The sequence below is a fragment of the Ceratotherium simum genome, chromosome 6 (genome assembly GCF_057802395.1).
Source record: "Ceratotherium simum simum isolate JZ-2026a chromosome 6, ASM5780239v1, whole genome shotgun sequence".
Taxonomy (NCBI): Eukaryota; Metazoa; Chordata; class Mammalia; order Perissodactyla; family Rhinocerotidae; genus Ceratotherium; species Ceratotherium simum.
In genome coordinates this window covers 73,049,979-73,067,773 of record NC_141905.1, presented here as the reverse complement: position 1 = coordinate 73,067,773, position 17,795 = coordinate 73,049,979, and the positions used below count along the sequence as shown (strand labels likewise).

The 17,795-nt window shown below is 49.6% G+C and overlaps 2 protein-coding genes across 18 annotated transcripts in view; one reads left to right on the top strand and one right to left on the bottom strand.

Annotated features, from left to right (window-relative positions):
- AFAP1L2 (actin filament associated protein 1 like 2) overlaps window positions 1-11,806 on the top strand; it is a 107,338-nt gene extending 95,532 nt beyond the window's left edge. For 5 of the 7 annotated variants that reach the window (XM_087432644.1, XM_087432639.1, XM_087432645.1 and 2 more), the window contains 9 exons: window positions 1,786-1,997; window positions 3,888-4,033; window positions 4,931-5,042; window positions 5,722-5,967; window positions 6,051-6,225; window positions 6,519-6,674; window positions 9,225-9,418; window positions 9,541-9,663; window positions 10,563-11,806. In XM_087432644.1, the coding sequence (XP_087288770.1) occupies window positions 1,786-1,997; window positions 3,888-4,033; window positions 4,931-5,042; window positions 5,722-5,967; window positions 6,051-6,225; window positions 6,519-6,674; window positions 9,225-9,418; window positions 9,541-9,663; window positions 10,563-10,589 (1,391 nt within the window). In that variant the 3' untranslated portion in view covers window positions 10,590-11,806. The remainder of the gene's footprint in view (window positions 1-1,785; window positions 1,998-3,887; window positions 4,034-4,930; window positions 5,043-5,721; window positions 5,968-6,050; window positions 6,226-6,518; window positions 6,675-9,224; window positions 9,419-9,540; window positions 9,664-10,562) is intronic. The other 2 variants (XM_087432640.1, XM_087432643.1) reach the window with 1 other exon arrangement.
- Window positions 11,807-12,057: 251 nt separating this feature from the next.
- The window catches only part of VWA2 (von Willebrand factor A domain containing 2), a 48,621-nt gene continuing 42,883 nt past the window's right edge, over window positions 12,058-17,795 (bottom strand). For 10 of the 11 annotated variants that reach the window (XM_087432654.1, XM_087432646.1, XM_087432651.1 and 7 more), the window contains 3 exons: window positions 16,419-16,970; window positions 15,618-15,743; window positions 12,058-14,726 (listed from right to left, as the gene is read on the bottom strand). In XM_087432654.1, the coding sequence (XP_087288780.1) occupies window positions 14,638-14,726; window positions 15,618-15,743; window positions 16,419-16,970 (767 nt within the window). In that variant the 3' untranslated portion in view covers window positions 12,058-14,637. The remainder of the gene's footprint in view (window positions 14,727-15,617; window positions 15,744-16,418; window positions 16,971-17,795) is intronic. The other variant, XM_087432649.1, reaches the window with a different exon arrangement.

Here is a 17,795-nt window from a genome sequence, read left to right as displayed (position 1 = left end):
GGAAACTGAGGCCAGGAGAGAGAGGCCTTTGCCAGAAAATATCCTGGGTGAGCCGGTATCCTGGCTCCCAAGCTGGGGCTCATTGCTGTACTCTCCCTGGGGCCTGAAGGCCATTACTGTCCACCTTTGGGCCTTTTCCTGAGTCCCAGCTCAGTTCTGTGTTTGGAGGCTGGCAGGGTGGCTAGGTGGAATGGGAAGGCAGCAGACGGGGCCCTATCCTTGGAGCCTCCTGTTTCTCCGGCCAGGGCGCTGGGTAATGGCCTGGCTCTGCCAGCCTCTGTGGCCTCAGAGGGCACGGGATTGGGCATGGGAGCCTGGTCCCAGTGAGTCACTGTTTGGGAGATGTGACTGGGCTATTGCTGGCAGTCTCCTCAGCAGCAAAGCATGCTCTTGTCCCCTGTGGCTGGAGAAGGGCGAGAGAGAACACAGTCGCTCTCCTTCCCAGGACTCAGCATCTGAGCACCCCGCCTCTCCTGACCCAGAGCTCTCTTTGGTCCGGAGAACTATGATGGGCGAGTGGGGTGCCTGCCCAGATGAGCCACAGTTCCCGGGTCCTGTGCTTGAATTCTGCCACTTTGCTACCATGATGTGATATTCACGTGGCTCTGAGAAATGCATGATCCGCACTGTATGTCCAGCACTGGGCTGGGTGGGAAGGTGGCCATGCACTTTGACCCTGCTCTGTGGGCCAGTTCGTCTCTGCTAAGGTTCAGAGCAGCTGCCAAGCCCTTAGGACAGAGAAGTTATCCTCTTTGGAAGCCAGTGCATCCGGGAAGGTGAGCAGCACAGACAGATGTCAACCCACCACATGTGGGGTGTGCAAAGGGTCCTGAAGACGGGATTTTACTCCTCTTCATAGCCCCAGGGACAAGGTATGCTGGGCACGTGGTGTCAGCTCTGTAAATGTTCATCTGTTGGGCTCTCTTATCCTTGGGAAGGTGAACCCAACACAGGCAACCATTTGAGAATAATAAAGCATTGCATGGTGGATGCCCCCTAGCACTGGCAGCCTGTGTGTGCCGCCAGAGGAAGGGGGGCGCCCTGGTGGAGAGGCCACCGGGCACAGACCCCAGGTGCTGGAGATGAACATGGCAGGTTCCTGCCCTTGAGAAGCTCTCTGTCCAGTTGGGGAGGCCAACATGGAAGCAGTTTCACTGTTCCAGGATCCAAGTGTTATGAAGGAAGGCAAAGTGGGGAGTAGGGGACCCAGGGAGGGCCAAGGCCAGCACACCTGGGAGGATGAGGAGGAGCTGGCCAAGTGGAGGAGGACTTTGCAGGCTGAGACTGAGTGACCCAGGGCAGGCAAGGCTGATGGGGCGCCGAGGCAACTAGGGCTGTAGAGGCAAGAGGACTCCACGTGCAGGGAGGAGCCCTGGCTGGCGGACCTTCCTGCACGAGGCCGAAGGGACCAGAGGCGGGAGGAGGGCTGCTACGGGCTGGGGGCGATGAACTGTGGAGACGAGGCTGAGGGTGGAGGACACACCTCTGTCCTGCACACGTACAAACCTGGCCTGGTCTAGTCCAAGTCACAATTCACTTCCCTCTGGACAGACCTTTTCCAAAAACCAGGACAGCTGTGCTGCCCCTCTTCAAAGGGTCTAGCTGCTGACACGAAGGAAGGAAGAAAACACACTATGAGATTCACAGCCTCCAGGAGAGAAGGACGTCTCTGGGGCAAAGCATGACAGCTCTGGGAACTGAGATTCTGGGGACGCTCCAGGAGGTCCAGCAGCGGTGGCCACCCTGGACACCCTGGGCCACCTGCAGCCTCACCCCCTCCTGCAGGTTACCTGAATGTGCTGGTGAACAGCCAGTGGAAGTCACGCTGGTGCTCTGTCAGGGACAGTCACCTGCACTTCTATCAGGACCGGAACCGGAGCAAGATGGCCCAGCAGCCCCTCAGCCTGGTGGGCTGTGAGGTGGTCCCAGACCCGAGCCCGGACCACCTCTACTCCTTCCGCATCCTCCACAACGGCGAGGAGCTGGCCAAGCTAGAGGTACTGCGGGCTGCAGGGGGTGGCGGGCCTGGCCGGGGTGTGGAGGTCACTGCTGTTCGCTGTAATCCTGCAGTGGGCGAGTTGATGCAGCCCTGCATTATTTTTGTTTCTTTTGCCTGAGATTGTTTGCATTCTTAAAAACTTTCCATTCCCCTTCTGACCTCAGGGTGGTTGTGTTACAGGAGCAGGACAATGAGCTACTTCCTGCACTTAGGGCAGCAGGAGTATTTATAACTCCCTGCGCTGCTGGAAAAACCTTCTGGGGATTCACAGCAAGTCTGATTTAGTCTGCGTATCACCAGACGGGGCCCAGTACATAAAAAGGATGACGGTTAGGGCTTATCTGGGGGAAGAATTAGGTTTGTGATACAGTTACATTTCTCTCACTCCCCACCCTCTGATGTGATATTACATTTACAAAAATAAGAGGTGACATAATGCCTTGCGTTGCACTGGGCAGGCCCAAGCCAGAGTTCTTTACACGCACATAAGCACACACTCCCTTTGCTTCTGTTCACTCATTCAGGCCCTTATCTGGGGGTCTTCATGCAAATTTTGCTCCCATACTGCCCTCTGGTGGCTAAAAGATCCACATCCCAATCGCTTCCCAGGGAAAAGCTTGTATTCTTTCATGTGTCCGTCTGTCGCATTGACAAATATCTACTCAGTGCAATAATGTGATGATGTTCCCTGTCCTCATGGAACTTATATTCTAATATAGAGTGAGATGTTATTCAGTTAATTAGCCAATTGATTACTTAGTAACAGTTGCCGGAAAGCAGTGGGGTAGGGTGCTGTGGATACTTGAGAAAGCCCACATGCTGGGTGGGTGGGGGCAAGAGGGGGGCAGCATGTGTGGTGAGGCTGGGAGGGAAGGGGGTTGATCCTACGAGTAGTGGGGGACTTTGAAGGTTTCAAGGGAGGGTGGCATGTTCAGATTTGGACTTTCAGATGCTTCTTCCAGCTGCTGGGTAGGGGGTGAATGGAAGGGGACGAAAAGAAACAAAATGAGACCTGTTAGGACAGTTGCCCAGGGCAGAGATGGTGGTAGCTGGAACCAGATGCCCGTGTGGGGCTGTACTGAGAAAGCCACTTGACAATAAATGGGAAAAGGAAAGCAGCTAAACATCAACCTCAGCTTATAGCTGCCTCTCTGATTACGCGAGTGTAGCAATAATGTGGTAGAGCTGGGTCGTGTAATGCCACAGTGGTAGCTGTTTTTCCTTATGAAAACAAACCTGTAGTGCTTATAGAATTCCCAGTTTTTTCTTGTTATAAAGGCAAGAAACAACATTGGCATTTTAATAGAAATACCCAATGTATGTATTTGCTTAGAATGCATTGTCCCCTGGTAAAAAACCAGACACCAATTTCACCGGGATTTCGTTCATGGTTTATCAGAGCTAGTTGCCCTAGTGTAAGGTATTTAAGACATCTTGACTTTATTAAAACCATAAACAAAAATAAATTTGAATTTTGTTATTTCTTAGCAGGGGATCCAAGCAGTCTTATACGTATGGATTAGGGTGATAAACTGACATGCGATAGTTCAAAACATAGAGGTATCAGCCTAAAATACATACAATGTAACAGTTCTCTCCTGGTTCATTAGCCTTCTACAAATACGTGTATATAAATCACATGTGACATGGGACAAATGTCCACAGCATCATTGAGGTGGCCTCAAGGTATCACTAGTGGCAGGAAATGCTATTTGGGGTCCCTAGGGGATGGGATATGCCAGTAAAATTGAGGGAGAGTGGCCCCAGGCTCTCCCAGAGGCCTTGCCTGGGGCGGGCATTGGGGCAGGGATGCTGTGATGGTCCAGTAGGGATGGGCACCAGGCGGCCCACCCCAGCCCTGCTCGTGACCCCCTCTGCCTCCTCCCAGGCCAAGTCTTCCGAGGAAATGGGCCACTGGCTAGGCCTCCTGCTCTCCGAGTCAGGCTCCAAGACAGACCCAGAAGAATTCACCTATGACTACGTGGATGCCGACAGGGTTTCCTGTATTGTGAGCGCAGCCAAAAACTCTCTGCTGTGAGTGTTAAGGGGCCTTCCGCTTTGCACCCTCCCATTCCCAGCCATGCTTCTAGACCTCAGGCCCAGACTGGCCTCTGCTGATCAGTCGAGCAGGTGGCAGCTGAGAACTCAGGGTCAGCCCTGTTGTATCCAGCAGCAGGAAGACGAAGGCTGAGGAGCAGCCCTTAGGGATGCCCAGCTAGGAGTGAGGAGCTGAGCCAGGCCTTTGGCCCAGGGCAGCCGCTGCATCTTTGCCTCAGTTTAGACGCTCTCCAGCTCCTATGGCAGAGTCGGTGCCTTTCCTGACTTGCCACTTGCCTTGCTGTTGACTCTGCACTTTCCCATGGATCCTGTGCTGGGTCCCCAGCACACCTGGAATAAGCAGGGCGGGGTGGTATTTCTGCTTCCCAGTTGAGCAAACTGGGGCTCAGGGGGAAGTGGTCCTGGGTCAGGTGGTAGAGGCAGCACTGGTGGGAGCTGGCCGAACTACTGAAAGGGAACCCCTTTTCTTACGTACAAAATGGAGAAAGTATCTGGTCTGTGCTGCCCCAAGTGTATCGTGAAGATGAAATGAGAAAGGATTTTGTTGTTGTTGGAAGGAAGTCCTAAAAGGAAGGAGTCAGGGTGAGGAGATGGCGGAAGGATCCTAAAAGGAGGGATACAGGCAGGGGAAGTTTGTTTTTCTGGAAGAGAAATCTGGAACCAGGAGTTCTAGTAAGAAGGCCCTGAGAAGAGAGGCAGGAGATGCTCCTAAATAAATGAATTAGTTTTAAAGATGTGGGTGCTGGTCCCCAGGGCTCTGGCACAGCCTGCGGCTTTCACCTCACTTCTTGTTGTTACAAATCCTTTGAGACTGGTGGCTTTTACCACCCTGTCCTGAATCCTTCTCTCACTGTGTCTTGCCGTATCTTCCAGACTGATGCAGAGAAAGTTCTCAGAGCCGAACACTTACATCGATGGCCTGCCCAGCCAGGATCGCCAGGAGATGCTGTATGACGACGTGGAGATGTCGGAGCTGTCAGCTGTGGTAAGGATGCTGGCTGGGCAGTGGCCTGGGGCTGTCTAGTCCTCCTCCTGCCAAAACTCAATGCCTCAACACCAGAGATTGTAGACTGTCCCTAAGAGGAGTGGATTCTGAGTCACCTGCAGGGCCATCAGTGCAGAAACCTAGGTACAACAAGGTCATCTTTTGTACACTGGGCTGTGCAGTCCACCTGGCTTGGGGACTTGTTTGGATAAAACAGCTGGTGACCCACCTGGTCAGTGCTGGGGTGGGGGGTCGGTGTTGGGATTGGGAGCAGCGACACCATTAGCTTTGGAGGCCCAAATGGATAGTTGAGGTGGAATAATCATCCTGATGGCGGGTTCACTTACTGAGCATTGGACTCGGTGCTGTGCTAAGGGCTCCTGTGGATTCTCTCATTTAATCCCGACCACCTTATAGGGAGCTACTACTGTGCTTTTCTCTTTATGGATGAGGAAGTAAGGTTCAGGAAAGTTAAGTACAATGTCCTGGGTCTCCCAGCTCTTGAGGAGCAATCTAGGACTGGAACCCAGGCCTTTGAACTCCAGCTCAATAGGAGTCTCCCCGAGGAGGGAGGTCCCTGCCATCTCCAGCACAGGGCGGGGACAGGAGCTCTGAGACAGGGCTCATAGCGGAGGGAGTGGAAGCAATGGCGGAAGCCACCTGACTCTTTCCTCTGCAGGTGGAACCCGTTGAGGAAGCTGCCCCTGCAATAGACACTCCCGGTGAGAGCGAGCCCGACCGAGTGTACTTGGACCTGACGCCCGTCAAGTCGTTCCTGCACAGCTCTGGGAGTCCACAGGCCCTGGCCCCCTCCCCAACACTGCCCCAACTGGACCCTCCAGCCGAGGCCCTCCCTGCAGACCCAGGCCCAGGCCCCACCCCAGATGAGCCCCTTGTAAAGTCTCCAGAGCCCCCCGAGTTGCAGGTACAGGCCATGCCCCAGCAGGTGAGCTGGCCCTGCCTTCCTGGCCCCTCGGCTACCTGAGTTGTGTTTCCTTCCTCCCAAAGCAGATGCAGCAGGAGACTCCGGAGCCTGAGGAGCCTTCACTGAGAATCACGACGGTCAAAATCCAGACTGAACAGCAGAAAATCTCCTTCCCACCGAGCTGCCCCGATGCTGTGTCCGTCACCCCAGCCGGAGCCAGCCCACCTGTGAAGGACAAGTTGAGGGTGACCACTGCAGGTGCCTGTGCTAGATAAGAGTTTCATGTTTCGGAAGTGGCTTGGAGAAGTTAGCCTGATTCCTTCCCTTTCAGATGAGGAAACAGAGGTTCAGAGAGGTAAAGGGATTTGCCCAAGGTCACACAGCAAAGAAGGTGTGGGCTCAGTTTTCCTCTTCTGTCCCTGCTAGGCTGGCCTGTTGTCCAGCTCCAGTCTGCCAAAGCCCCAGGTTCCGTCTGAGCCTGTGCAGTGGGTTGGGACAGCCCTCGTGTTCCAGCCTGGCTGACCTGGGGGTCCCTGTCTCTGGGTCTGCAGAGATCAAACTTGGCAAGAACAGGACAGAAGCTGAGGTGAAGCGGTACACAGAGGAGAAGGAGAGGCTTGAGAAGAAGAAGGAAGAAATCCGGGGTCACCTGGCTCAGCTCCGGAAAGAGAAACGGGAGCTGAAAGAGACTCTGTTAAAATGTACAGGTAAATGGGGCCAGCCTGGTGGCGTAGTGGTTAAGTTCACAGGCTCCGCTTCGGCAGCCCGGGGTTCACAGGTTCGGATCCCATGTGTGGACCTACACATCGCTTATCAAGCCATGCTGTGGCAGGCGACCCACATATAAAGTAGAGGAAGATGGGCAGGGATGTTAGCTCAGGGCCAGTCTTCCTCAGAAAAAAGAGGAGAATTGGCAACAGATGTTAGCTCAGGGCTAATCTTCCTCACCAAGAAAAAAAAGAGCAGGTAAGGGGCCTCCCAGGTAGAGAGGGCCAGAGGGGGGCCTTCAGCTCAGGGGACGTGTGGGCTTGGGCTTTCCAGGGGAAGAATCTGGATCTGTGCACCTGTCCTACAGCCCCTGTCAATCTTTGGCACACGTGGGTGTTCCCCTGCAAAGTCCTCTCTCCCCTCCATCCTGTCTGAAAGACTGCATTCCTGTACCAGGAGGTAGTTGAAGAAGCTGGTTAAAGGAGGAAATCTCTAAGAATTGTGTTTAGACCTTAAATGTTTTATTTTCACTTGTATATTTCTTGGCTGATCTTTTGAAGGAGTGCCAATGCCTTTTCCTGAGACCCAGGCCAGCTACTGGGAGCCCTGTGTTATCTTTGTTGCATTAATCACACCTAAAATGCATCATCCTTAACTTCCAGTCATTTCTTTAAAGTGAACAAAAACTTACACTGGCAAAGAGATCTCAGTCCTTCTAGATTATTTTCCCAATCATCCTCACATCATCGGTCAGCCATTTCCTAGCAACTTGCCTCATATAGGAACTTCCCGGAGCATGACTTCGTTTTCATAGCACTCTTTGTGCTCATTTAATATTTAAATTGTACAGCTGCACTAACAAGAACAACTGGCATACGCAGGTTGGGGGACAAACCTAGCTGATTTCTGGGAAGCTTATAACATGATTGGTAGAGGAAGGTCATGGGGGCACAAAGTCACTCACTTTTTTTTTTAATTTAACAGCTTTATTGAGATAGAATTCACAGACCATACCCTTGACCCATTTACAGTGTACCACTCAATGGTTTTTAATTTGTTCACGGAGTTGTGCAATCAGCACCACAATCAATGTTAGAACACTTCCATCACCCATACTTATTAGCAGTCACTCCCATTTCCCCTCCCCCCTCATCCCTAGGCAACCACTCCTCTGCTTTCTGTCTATAAATTTGTGTCCACTGGTTTTGAGGGTTCAGCACTCTTAGCTGCCAGTGCACAGAGGTAAGGAGACAGTAGCTGGGTTTCCTTTCTACCCAGTCAAGACTAGAGAGTGAGGCTGTGTGCTGATGAGTGTGACCAGAGGCTCATCTATGACAGTCCCTGAAGACCCCGAGTGTGCACTAGCTGGGGCTGCGAGGAGGAGCCAGGGATCCCAGTCCTTTCTGTCCTATGTGGATATTCTAGGTAGGAGAAGAGAGAGAATTTTTACTATAGTCATGTGTCACTTAACGACAGGGAAGCATTCTGAGAAATGCATCCTTAGGTGATTTCCTCATTGTGCGAACATCATAGAGCACACTTACACAAACCTAGATGGTACAGCCTACTACACACCTAGGCTATATGGTACTAATCTTATAGGACCACTGTCATATATGTGGTCTGTTGTTGACTGAAACGTTGTTACACAGTGCATGACTGTATAGTTTATTCTTCTGGCAAATGAGCTCTGCAGATCCTAGGCTAAAAAGTTGCAGATCGTAAGAAAGTAATTCTCAAAAGTATTGCTATTGACCGCTAAATATGAACTGGTTTTTTTTCACTCCAATCCCAAAAACATCATTAACATATTTTATCAGCTTTCTTTTTCTCCACAAATTTTTCTTAAATAGTGGCCCCTGTGACTGCTTGTCCTCCAGCAAGGGCTGACAGATGATTATTTGCCATAAAACTTAGAAACAGCACATAAGTTATTTTAGTGGCTGTTGACTTGTGTTTGGGACGCTGTATTAAACACATGTGGTACCATCCTTTACTCTGGCAAAGAGCTCCTGGGAGGGACTCCCATGGTTATAATTTCTTGGTGCTACTCTAACACCCCGAGAACCAGAGGGTGAAGAGGGGAAGCATGACAGGGCTGAGAAGGTGCCAGGGCTGAGGACAACCAAGCGCCAGAAGGATTGAGGGAATTGTGTGGGGCAGGTTGAAACAGCCCAGCCATCCTCCAAGGGTCATTAGTAAAGCTTCTCTCACCCGTTTGTGTCACTGTAACAATAGCAGATATCAAAACACTGAGAGCCTCTAGGAACCTACCAGAAGGGACTTATGCCCTCTTGTGAAGGCAGAGCCCTCTTCCTCCAGAGCCTTCCCCAGCCTGTACAGAATGCTGACACAGGACTGGGGCTTCCAGGCTGCCCCTGCACACAGAGGCCCATCCTAGCTCTGAGTAGTGGAGCCCAAGTTGTGGTCCACATCCTCCTGGGGTCCTTCTCCTGCAGGGGTGTGCGTAAATCCTGCCTCCACCCAGCAGGCCTTTCTGGCCTTGGCTGAAACACTGTTCCCTGCAGCCGGTTTAATTCTCTCTCCAGACAAGGGGATCCTGGCCAGCCTGGAGCAGAAGCTGAAGGAAATTGACGAGGAGTGCAGGATCGAGGAGAGCAGGCGTGTGGACCTCGAGCTCAACATCGTGGAGGTGAAGGACAACCTGAAGAAGGCCGAGGCTGGGCCCGTGACGCTGGGCACCACGGTGGACACCACCCACCTGGAGAACGTGAGCCCCCGAGTGAGTGCCTGGAGCCACGGCCGCTCTGACCTGCTTGCAGGGCCTCCTAGACAGGGGTTGGGGGAAATGGGTCGTGTCTCCCTCCTCTTGGCTCAGCCCCTCACTGTCTCCTGTCACCACAGCCCAAAGCTGCCACCCCCACCCCTGCCCCAGACTGTACCCCAGTCAACTCTGCAACAGCGCTCAAGAACAGGCCTCTTTCGGTCATGGTCACAGGCAAAGGCACCGTCCTCCAGAAAGCCAAGGTAAGTGGTCACCCCCGGCCTCCTGCAGGGCCATCAGTGGACAACAGAACTGTAGCTAAGGTGGGGCCCCTCTTCTGACCCATGTGGCACTTGCCTGCTTTGGGCACCAGCTCTGAGTGGGGGCTCCGCTCTTCAGCAGGAAGACCCAGGGGCTGGGGCTCTGCTGCGCTTTACCTCACTCTTGGGCCCTGACCAGCCTGAAAGGCACTTGGTTCAAGTGTTCTTACCAATCAGACTGAGGACACTTGAATCCTTGAACTGCCCACCACTCGAATATCCATAGATTCCTGGGAGATAGCTGCAGTTCACAGACAGTCTGTGACTGGACAGTTTTCAAAACAAAAAGTCAGCGATTCTGAAGGACTTCTGCCATGAAAACTAAAGAAACAGATTCAGACAGGTGACACGATTTGCCTAAAGCGGCCCAGCCAACTAGTGACAAAAGGCTCAGTAAGGCAAAACAAGGAATGGATGCCATTACTGGGTTTTTCCCTGAGGGCTAGACGAAAAGTGTTATTAATCCTTTACTCATTTGTACAATAAAGAACATGCCTAGAGCTGCCTTTGTTTTTGGCAAACTCTGCTCCTTATTTCTATCTTGCTTACGTGCTGGAGATATCTTGAGGCACCTGCACCAATGACTAACTATTAAATCCATTCAGGCACATAAGCCACCACTCCCTCATTGCCATGGCAGACACCACTTGCCCCACTCTCTGCTGTGCCACGGCCTCAAAATCTCTTAACAGCTGTTTGAAGCAGTGATGAACACATAGGGCTTGAAACTTAATTGCCATCTCTATTCTTAACTGCTCCTGTATGTATGTGGAGATTGCTATAGAAGATAACTAACTTTCTTCTTTTTTTGGGGGGTGCTGGTATTTTGGATGGTACCCTAGGAATGGGAGAAGAAAGGAGCAAGTTAGGAAACAAGCTTCATCTAAAGACTCTCCTGTCAAAATGGACCTTGGAGACAATCCTACTTTGTTCAAGTCTTCATTAAAGCAGCAACTCTGTGAAAGGGTGAGTCTGTTTAGAAGAAAAGTCATGACTGGGGTACTATGAATGGAGTGCTTCGGCTAAGAAGAGGCTCTGTCCCTTTTCAGAGCCAAAGGAAATAAAACAACAAAAAATGGCTTCTATGGAGACCTAAGCTGATTGGATATAAACAAGACATTGCTGTATTTAGGGGTATTCTGTGTTTCTTCTTTGAAGGTTTTCATCAATTTCTTTATCAAGCTTTTTAAGTAGTGAAAAGCTTCTGATGTTGAGACTTTGGCGGAAGAGAAATTGAGGTAGCAGGGCCCTGTCCTACTGGTCATGTGGCTTTGGTCACCAAGAAGACCTAAGCTCCTGACTGTCATCTCTCAGCAGTGTTGGGGGTTAAACTCTCCTTGCCTTCAAGTTTTCTTTCTCCAATATTAGCAGGCCCAACTCAGTCTTCCATGACTTTAAACAGCATTAATACCATCTATGATATGCTTTTTGAGAAATGGTAACAGGGAAAAATATTTGGGACCAAGCTGAGGCACTGTCTCCACTAAGTTAAGGACTTTCTTTCAGCCTAAAGCAGGCCTGAATCAATTGCTTTTAAATAAATTTTTAAGTGATGCTGTAGTATATAGAAAAAATTGTTTAAAATCCTGTAATTTAGAACAGTGAAAAATGTCTTTTGAGATTTAACTGACTTTTTACGTTACCACAGAAAAAAAGATTATCCCGTGTTTACAGATTCAGTCCTGTGGCCATTTTTAAGGGAAGAGTTATTTAATAGAATGCTCTCTTAGTCTCTGTTTTTTAAAGTGTGCTTAATGTCCAGGCCCCTTCCAAGAAAAAAGAGGTGAATTTTGTTTCAGGTGGTCTCTTCCTTCTCTTAAAATTGGTAGTGCCATTCTTTGTGCTGACCCTGTCTTCTCTTCTGATGGCATTGATTTTTAACACAGGTTGAAACATTTCATCTGTCATCTCTGCCTCATTTCTGGGGGTTCTGAATAGAGTTCTCTAACACTGGTTCCTGAGAACTAAAGGTCTTTTGATTCTTATTGTCTTTCTAATCCCAGGGCATTTATTTCTTTGTCATAAACACTTGGTGTCCCTTTACCAAGTGGTGAGTTAGATTTTTTTTAATAAAATATTAATTGTATTTTGGGTTTTTGGGTTTTTCTTGTATTTCATGAAATGACTTGGGGCAGGGCCTGGTGGACTTCTACCTAAAGGGGGAAACATCTTCGTTACTTACACACTGAACTTCAAAATACGTGGAGTAAAAACTGGTGAACTATTAAGGTAGAATCTTAGCAGGAGATTTAAGCCTCCTTAAATCAAGTAGCATAGGTAAGACGGAAAGAGGATTTGAATAGTATGGTTAACAATAGACCAAATACACAGCAGACATCTGCAGAAACTGATCTTATAATAAGTGATTGCACATCAATACTCCCAGAAGTGAAACACGTTCCTAGATAATTCTTGGTGACAAGAAACATACCAATACTTGGAAGGTTGCCTAAGTAGTAATTAAGAAAGTTCTAGTATAAATGTGCTTATTTAAAAAATGAAAAAAACAAAATCTGGCTCATTGAAAAGACTAGTACAATAAAAAGACAACCTAAGGCAATATGAAATAGCAGAACTGAAAAAGCAGGCTTAAGTACAGATACTGATAAGACTTTTTAAATTACAGTAAAATGCTATGAATATAGCAGTTTGAAAACTTGAAGAATATGTATTTTCCATTTTATAAAGTTAGCATAGCTCTGATACCAAAAATCCAACACATACTGCAAAAGAAAACTGAAAAAAATCTTTAAAATATTGGCAAATGAAATTCAGCAGTGTTGAAAGAATCATGTATCATGACCAGTGTTTATCCAAGGAATCAAAGGTGGTTCAACAATTGAAAATATATTAATTGGTAATTTATCATATGAACAGATTAAATGTGAAAAAAAAAATCATCTCAAAGGAAGTGGAAAAGCATACCACAAATCTCAACACTCCTAATAAACACACTTAGTAATCTAGGAATAGAATAAGTGTTCCTAACTAGATAAAGTCATCCACAGAAAAATAATAACATAGAATGATGAAAAAATCCCTTAAAGTCAAGAAGCAGAAGCAGACACATGCTGTTACCGCTGCTATTTATAGCAGTGTTCTGGAGGTCCTAGACAAGGCAAGGTGACAAGAAAAAGTAGTATAAAACTTCAAAAGGAAGAGACAAAATGTCATTGTTTGTAAAGGATATCTTTCTAGAAAAGCAGGAGAATCAACTATTTATTAGAACTAAAGTATCCAGCAAGTTGGCTGGAGCAGTATCATTTAGAGAAAAATAAAAGATTTATGGCATATCAGCAATATTTCAATTTTTACAAGGAGAACATATTTATATAAAGGGCTGGGACCTAAAAAGAGAAACAGTAAACCCTTTAATATGTAAGCCCAGGGCCGACAGTTTTGTGGGTTTAAGTCCAAGTAATTCAAATGGACCCCTGAGCCAGACACTATAAAATGATGAAACTGCTGTTAATTTAAAGACAATGGATTCATGTAAATTCTCCGACATCACCTATCGCACCTGCCAGGTGGGCGTGTGACCCTGCTCTGATGTCACCTTCCGCGGAGGCCTGGGTAATAATAGGAATTAAAATATCCATTGAGCACAGATGACTGTCATGACACAGTGCTTGGTACAGTGGACTTTTTATTTTTAATGTCTCTCAAAATCATGGTGATAACCTCTTCAAGTACTTTTTTAGCACCAGAAATCCTGAAGTTCTTAAAGCTAAGTGGTGTTTAAATCAAGGTAGCCTTGAATGTTTACATATAAAACATGACATCAAGGTATTATTTATATTAAAAAGAGAAGTTCTGATAGTGTCTGGACTTAGAGCTCTGCAAAGGTTTCTACTGAAAACCCCACTTGAAATACCACCTCCAAGAACCCATGCCTAAGTACCGCAGGGTGAGTAAGGACCTAGCTGGCTGGAAAATATTCCAACTAACCCTCTTTGCCATCTAGGTACAGATACTCCTGTGAAATCAATAACCAACCTTGTTTCTTGAAATATTCCTTTAAAAACTAGACATAAAGAGCAAAACAAGACCAAAACCTAGACACCATAAGATCACTGCTTACAAAAGCAAAATCCCTCTAAGTTTCTTTAGTCTATATTTGTTGAGTTGAAGAATTCTACTGCCCCATAAAAGGAGAGTAAGACAAGTCCTCAATAAACACCCCACAATGAACCTCCTAAGTAAACTCGAAAGGAAGCCCCTCCAAGGGAACACTGCCCAGTACCCAGGCCAACTTCACATGGCCCCTGGAGACCGAGGCTGTTTGCACACCCAGCCCCTCCCCTACAGTCAAACAAGCCGGCAAGTCGGTCACATTCCAGTCTGGGGCCTTTCCAAGTCTCCAACACACAGATCAGTCACCAGAACAAGTCACAAATGCCACTCAAGCCCCTTTTCAAACTAAAATTAATGCATCCAGGACATCTTTGGGGAAAGATGTATGAAAAGGTCCTCCCTTTTTCCATCTTGAAATGCCATTGCTTCAGTGGTCTGAATGACACTCCAGTCAATTCTTTGTGTTGAGCATTATTGTCCCAATGACATTCTATTTAGCATTTGTTGTGGGCAAAGTGAGCTTCAACGAGGCTATCAAAAGTCTCCAGGTTCCTTTGTTCCTCCTCAGGAGAAAGGTGGCAGATGACACAAGCTTAACAGGGCACAACTAGGCACAGAAAGTAACTACTTACACGTCAAGAGTTTCAACATCATCATTAGCGGATGAAATCAGCTCCTACCGTGTCCCTAGGCAGCACTGTCTGCAGTCGGGCTGCCTCTTCTCCCTGGGTGAGGAAAGCGGGCAGGAGGGTTCTGGACAGAACTGGAAGCAGACACTCAAAGGACCCCACAAGACAGGACGCTCTGCTGAGGGCAGGTGCCCTTTCAGCGCCCAGGCCTTCTCTACAGTTGCTGGGAGGGCTCTGGCTGCTGCCTTCCTGCAGGCTCTTGGTGGAAGCCGCGTGCCTTGGGGGCATCTCCTCTCGAGGCCCCTGGGAAAGAAGTGAATTTTGAGGACATGAGGAGTGTCTGCGTCCTCTTCTCAACCAACCAGCAGCCTTGTGGGCCCCTGCATGTCTTGCTGTCACTCCACAACCCAAGCAGAAGATGTCGGATCAGAGGCCCTATCTGATTGCCCTTCAGATCCACTCACCAGCCTTAGGAAGCCAACCTCTGCCGGTAGCTGAAAATCCAAGCCTCCAACGGGAGTCGTCTCCTGGTTGCTGGCTATTCTAACTTTAAATTCATGAACAGGAGCCACAGGTGGGCCCATAATGCTGCCCAACAATCATTCCCTATGTCCTTAGTCTATTCCCTTTCTCTCCTAGACAGTTACTTCTCTCCTCAAACCCCCAGCACCTCCTCCCCATTCTCACTCAGCTGATGACCATTCCTCCCATTTCACTGAGCAAATAGACACACTCAAAAAAGAACTCCCACCAGCTTCACCCACATCTACCCACCTACCTGCATTTGTGCCTGCCTCCTCTGTCTTCGTCCAGTTACTCTGGATCCACTGTGCTCCTAACTGAGGCCTTCCTAGGAGACCTTCCTCCTAGTCGCCATTATTTTTCAGCGTGTGCTTAGCACCATCTACTATACTACATATTGTACTTATTTACTGTCTCCCCGTCTAGCATGGAAGCTCCATGAGGGCAGAGATTCTTATTGTTTTGTTTACTGCTATATTCTCCACACTTAGAACGACACCTGGGATGTAGGAGGCCCCCACTAAATGTTGGGTGCATGAACGAACAAATGGATCCATGATTCCTTCCACTGAGCAAATGCCACAGGACCTGCCTTCTGCTGAGTTCCTGGGTCGTGGAAGGACTCAGAATACCACCCCCAGCTCACACGTGCAGAGCAAGAGCCCCACTTACGGTTCTCACAGTGGGGGCCCCCCCAGCCACCTCGGCACTCGCAGCGGTAGCTCCCCTTCTGCAGGACGCAGGTGCCCTTGTTCATGCATGGGCTGGGTTTGCAGAGGTTGACTGGCTGCTTGGCTTCTACAAGGGAGAACATGCCCACCAGGCCCGGCCTGGGTCAGACTCAAAGACCCCTACCCTAAGGACGCCCAGTACAGACGCGAGGCCACTAGAGTAGTGTCTTACACTTCCTGGGGTTCTGTGGGCCCTTAAGCAACATGTTAGCACACCATTGGTGCTTCATGCTGCTTGGCTAGGTCAAAGACCCATCTTCTACCCAGCTTTCTGACACGCATATGGAGGTTCTCTCGGACATGCTGTACACATAGCAGTGCTTATTATTACAGCCACTTAACTTGTAAAAAGGTGGAAAGACTGTCACTAGCAAAAGAAAGCCTTGGAGTCAGGCTGGCCTGACTGTGTTTGCTCCTAGCTCTGTCGTTCACTACCCAGGTCAGTGTCAACCTGGGGTCCTTACACCCTTGGGGATTGGTGGGGATTGTAACGATGTCTTCTGTTTAAATGGAGCACATAAATTCTCAAGTTTGGCAAGAGGTGTCTATGTTACTTAAATTCTCTGCACCCTGAAGGTCCAATGGAGATGGTGGGGCCTACCGCAGGATTTCACGTGAGCGTGGGATTTAGCACAGAACTCAGCACGTGGAAAGCCCTCGGTGGCTGGGAGGAGCCGCAATGCTTGTACTGATGTATACTCCCTTGGAGGAAGCCCTGAAGGGTGTGGATTCTCCCACTCACCTCCACATATCCACTGGATGAGCGCATCCTGGTGGTACCTCAGGTCTGTGTAGGCCGCCACGTGGATGAGGGAGTCCCGGGGACCTGCAAGCCTCCGCAGTGCCTCCCTCAGGACAGGCCCCACACCCACCACCAGGACAGAGACGCCATTGTTCCTCAGCTTCTGGGCAGGGACGGCCGCGTCCTCTGCCCCCCTCCCGCCTGTGAGCACCACCACAGCCTTGGGGACCCCAGGCCGGGCGCCCCTCTGGACAGTCATCACCTTGTCATAGATGTGTAGCAAGGCGGTGCCTGCTGAGCCCTCCCCGCCCAGGTAAGGGGCCTGGCTCATGGCCCGCAGCACCGCGGCACGGGTGAGGTGGGTGTCCAGCCCGAAGGCTGTCTGCACCTGGCTGCCGTACACCACCAGGCCGATCTGCGTCACATCGGGGTTCACGTCAAACTGGAGGGCGCAGCTTCTCACGAAGCTCTGCATCTGGGCGAAGTTCTCGGGCCCCACTGAGGCCGAGGCATCCAACATGAAAACCAGGTCCAGCGACTGTGCCTGGCACCCTGTGGGAGCAAGCAGAGTGGGCCTCGGGGCAGGCTCTGCCCCATGTCTGGACCCGGCCAGCAAAGTGGGGACTGCTCAGAGTTGGGCAGAGCCCAGGTCAGCCAGTCTGTCAGTCCACTGCTGTATCCGTCCTCCACCCTCTCCTAGCATATTATCACATTTGCATGCCTGGCTAGACCACACTCCTAGCCTCCCTGGCAGCTGGGTGTGGCCGTGCGTCCAAGTTCTGCCTGACAGGATGTGATCGGAAATAATTGTGCAGTTTCTGAGTCCTCGAAAGGAAGCTGCCTGCCTTCCACTTCCCCTCTCCCCACTTCCTGCTGGCTGATAAACAGTGACCTTGGACTTAGAGGTGGAAGCACAAGATAGCCCAGCCACTCTGCTGGCCCAGGCCACTCACCTCTGAACTGTTATGTGAGAGAAATAAATGTCTATCGTATGTAAGCCATTGAGCTCTGGGGACTCTTGTGACAGCAACTTCACCTGCACCCTCATCCATCCCATTATTGAGCGCCGTCCACGTGCCCTGCACTGTATACAAGGGACTACTTATACCACGTGGACAAAATGGGCTGCTGCCTGCCCTCGATGGGCTGACAGTCTGTGGGAGACAGACATGAAACCAACATAGAATTACAAATTGTGTGAGCAGCCATGGAGGAAAAGAGCAGGGTACTATGAGTGGGACCAGGAGGGGTAACATTAGGAGACTGGGAGAAGGGGTCGAAGTTTCTCTGAGGAGTGACATTTCAGCTAAGAACTAAAGGAGTAAGTGTGAGCTCGCCAAGTGCTTCTCAAGCATGGAAAAGGCCCGTGTGGCTGCC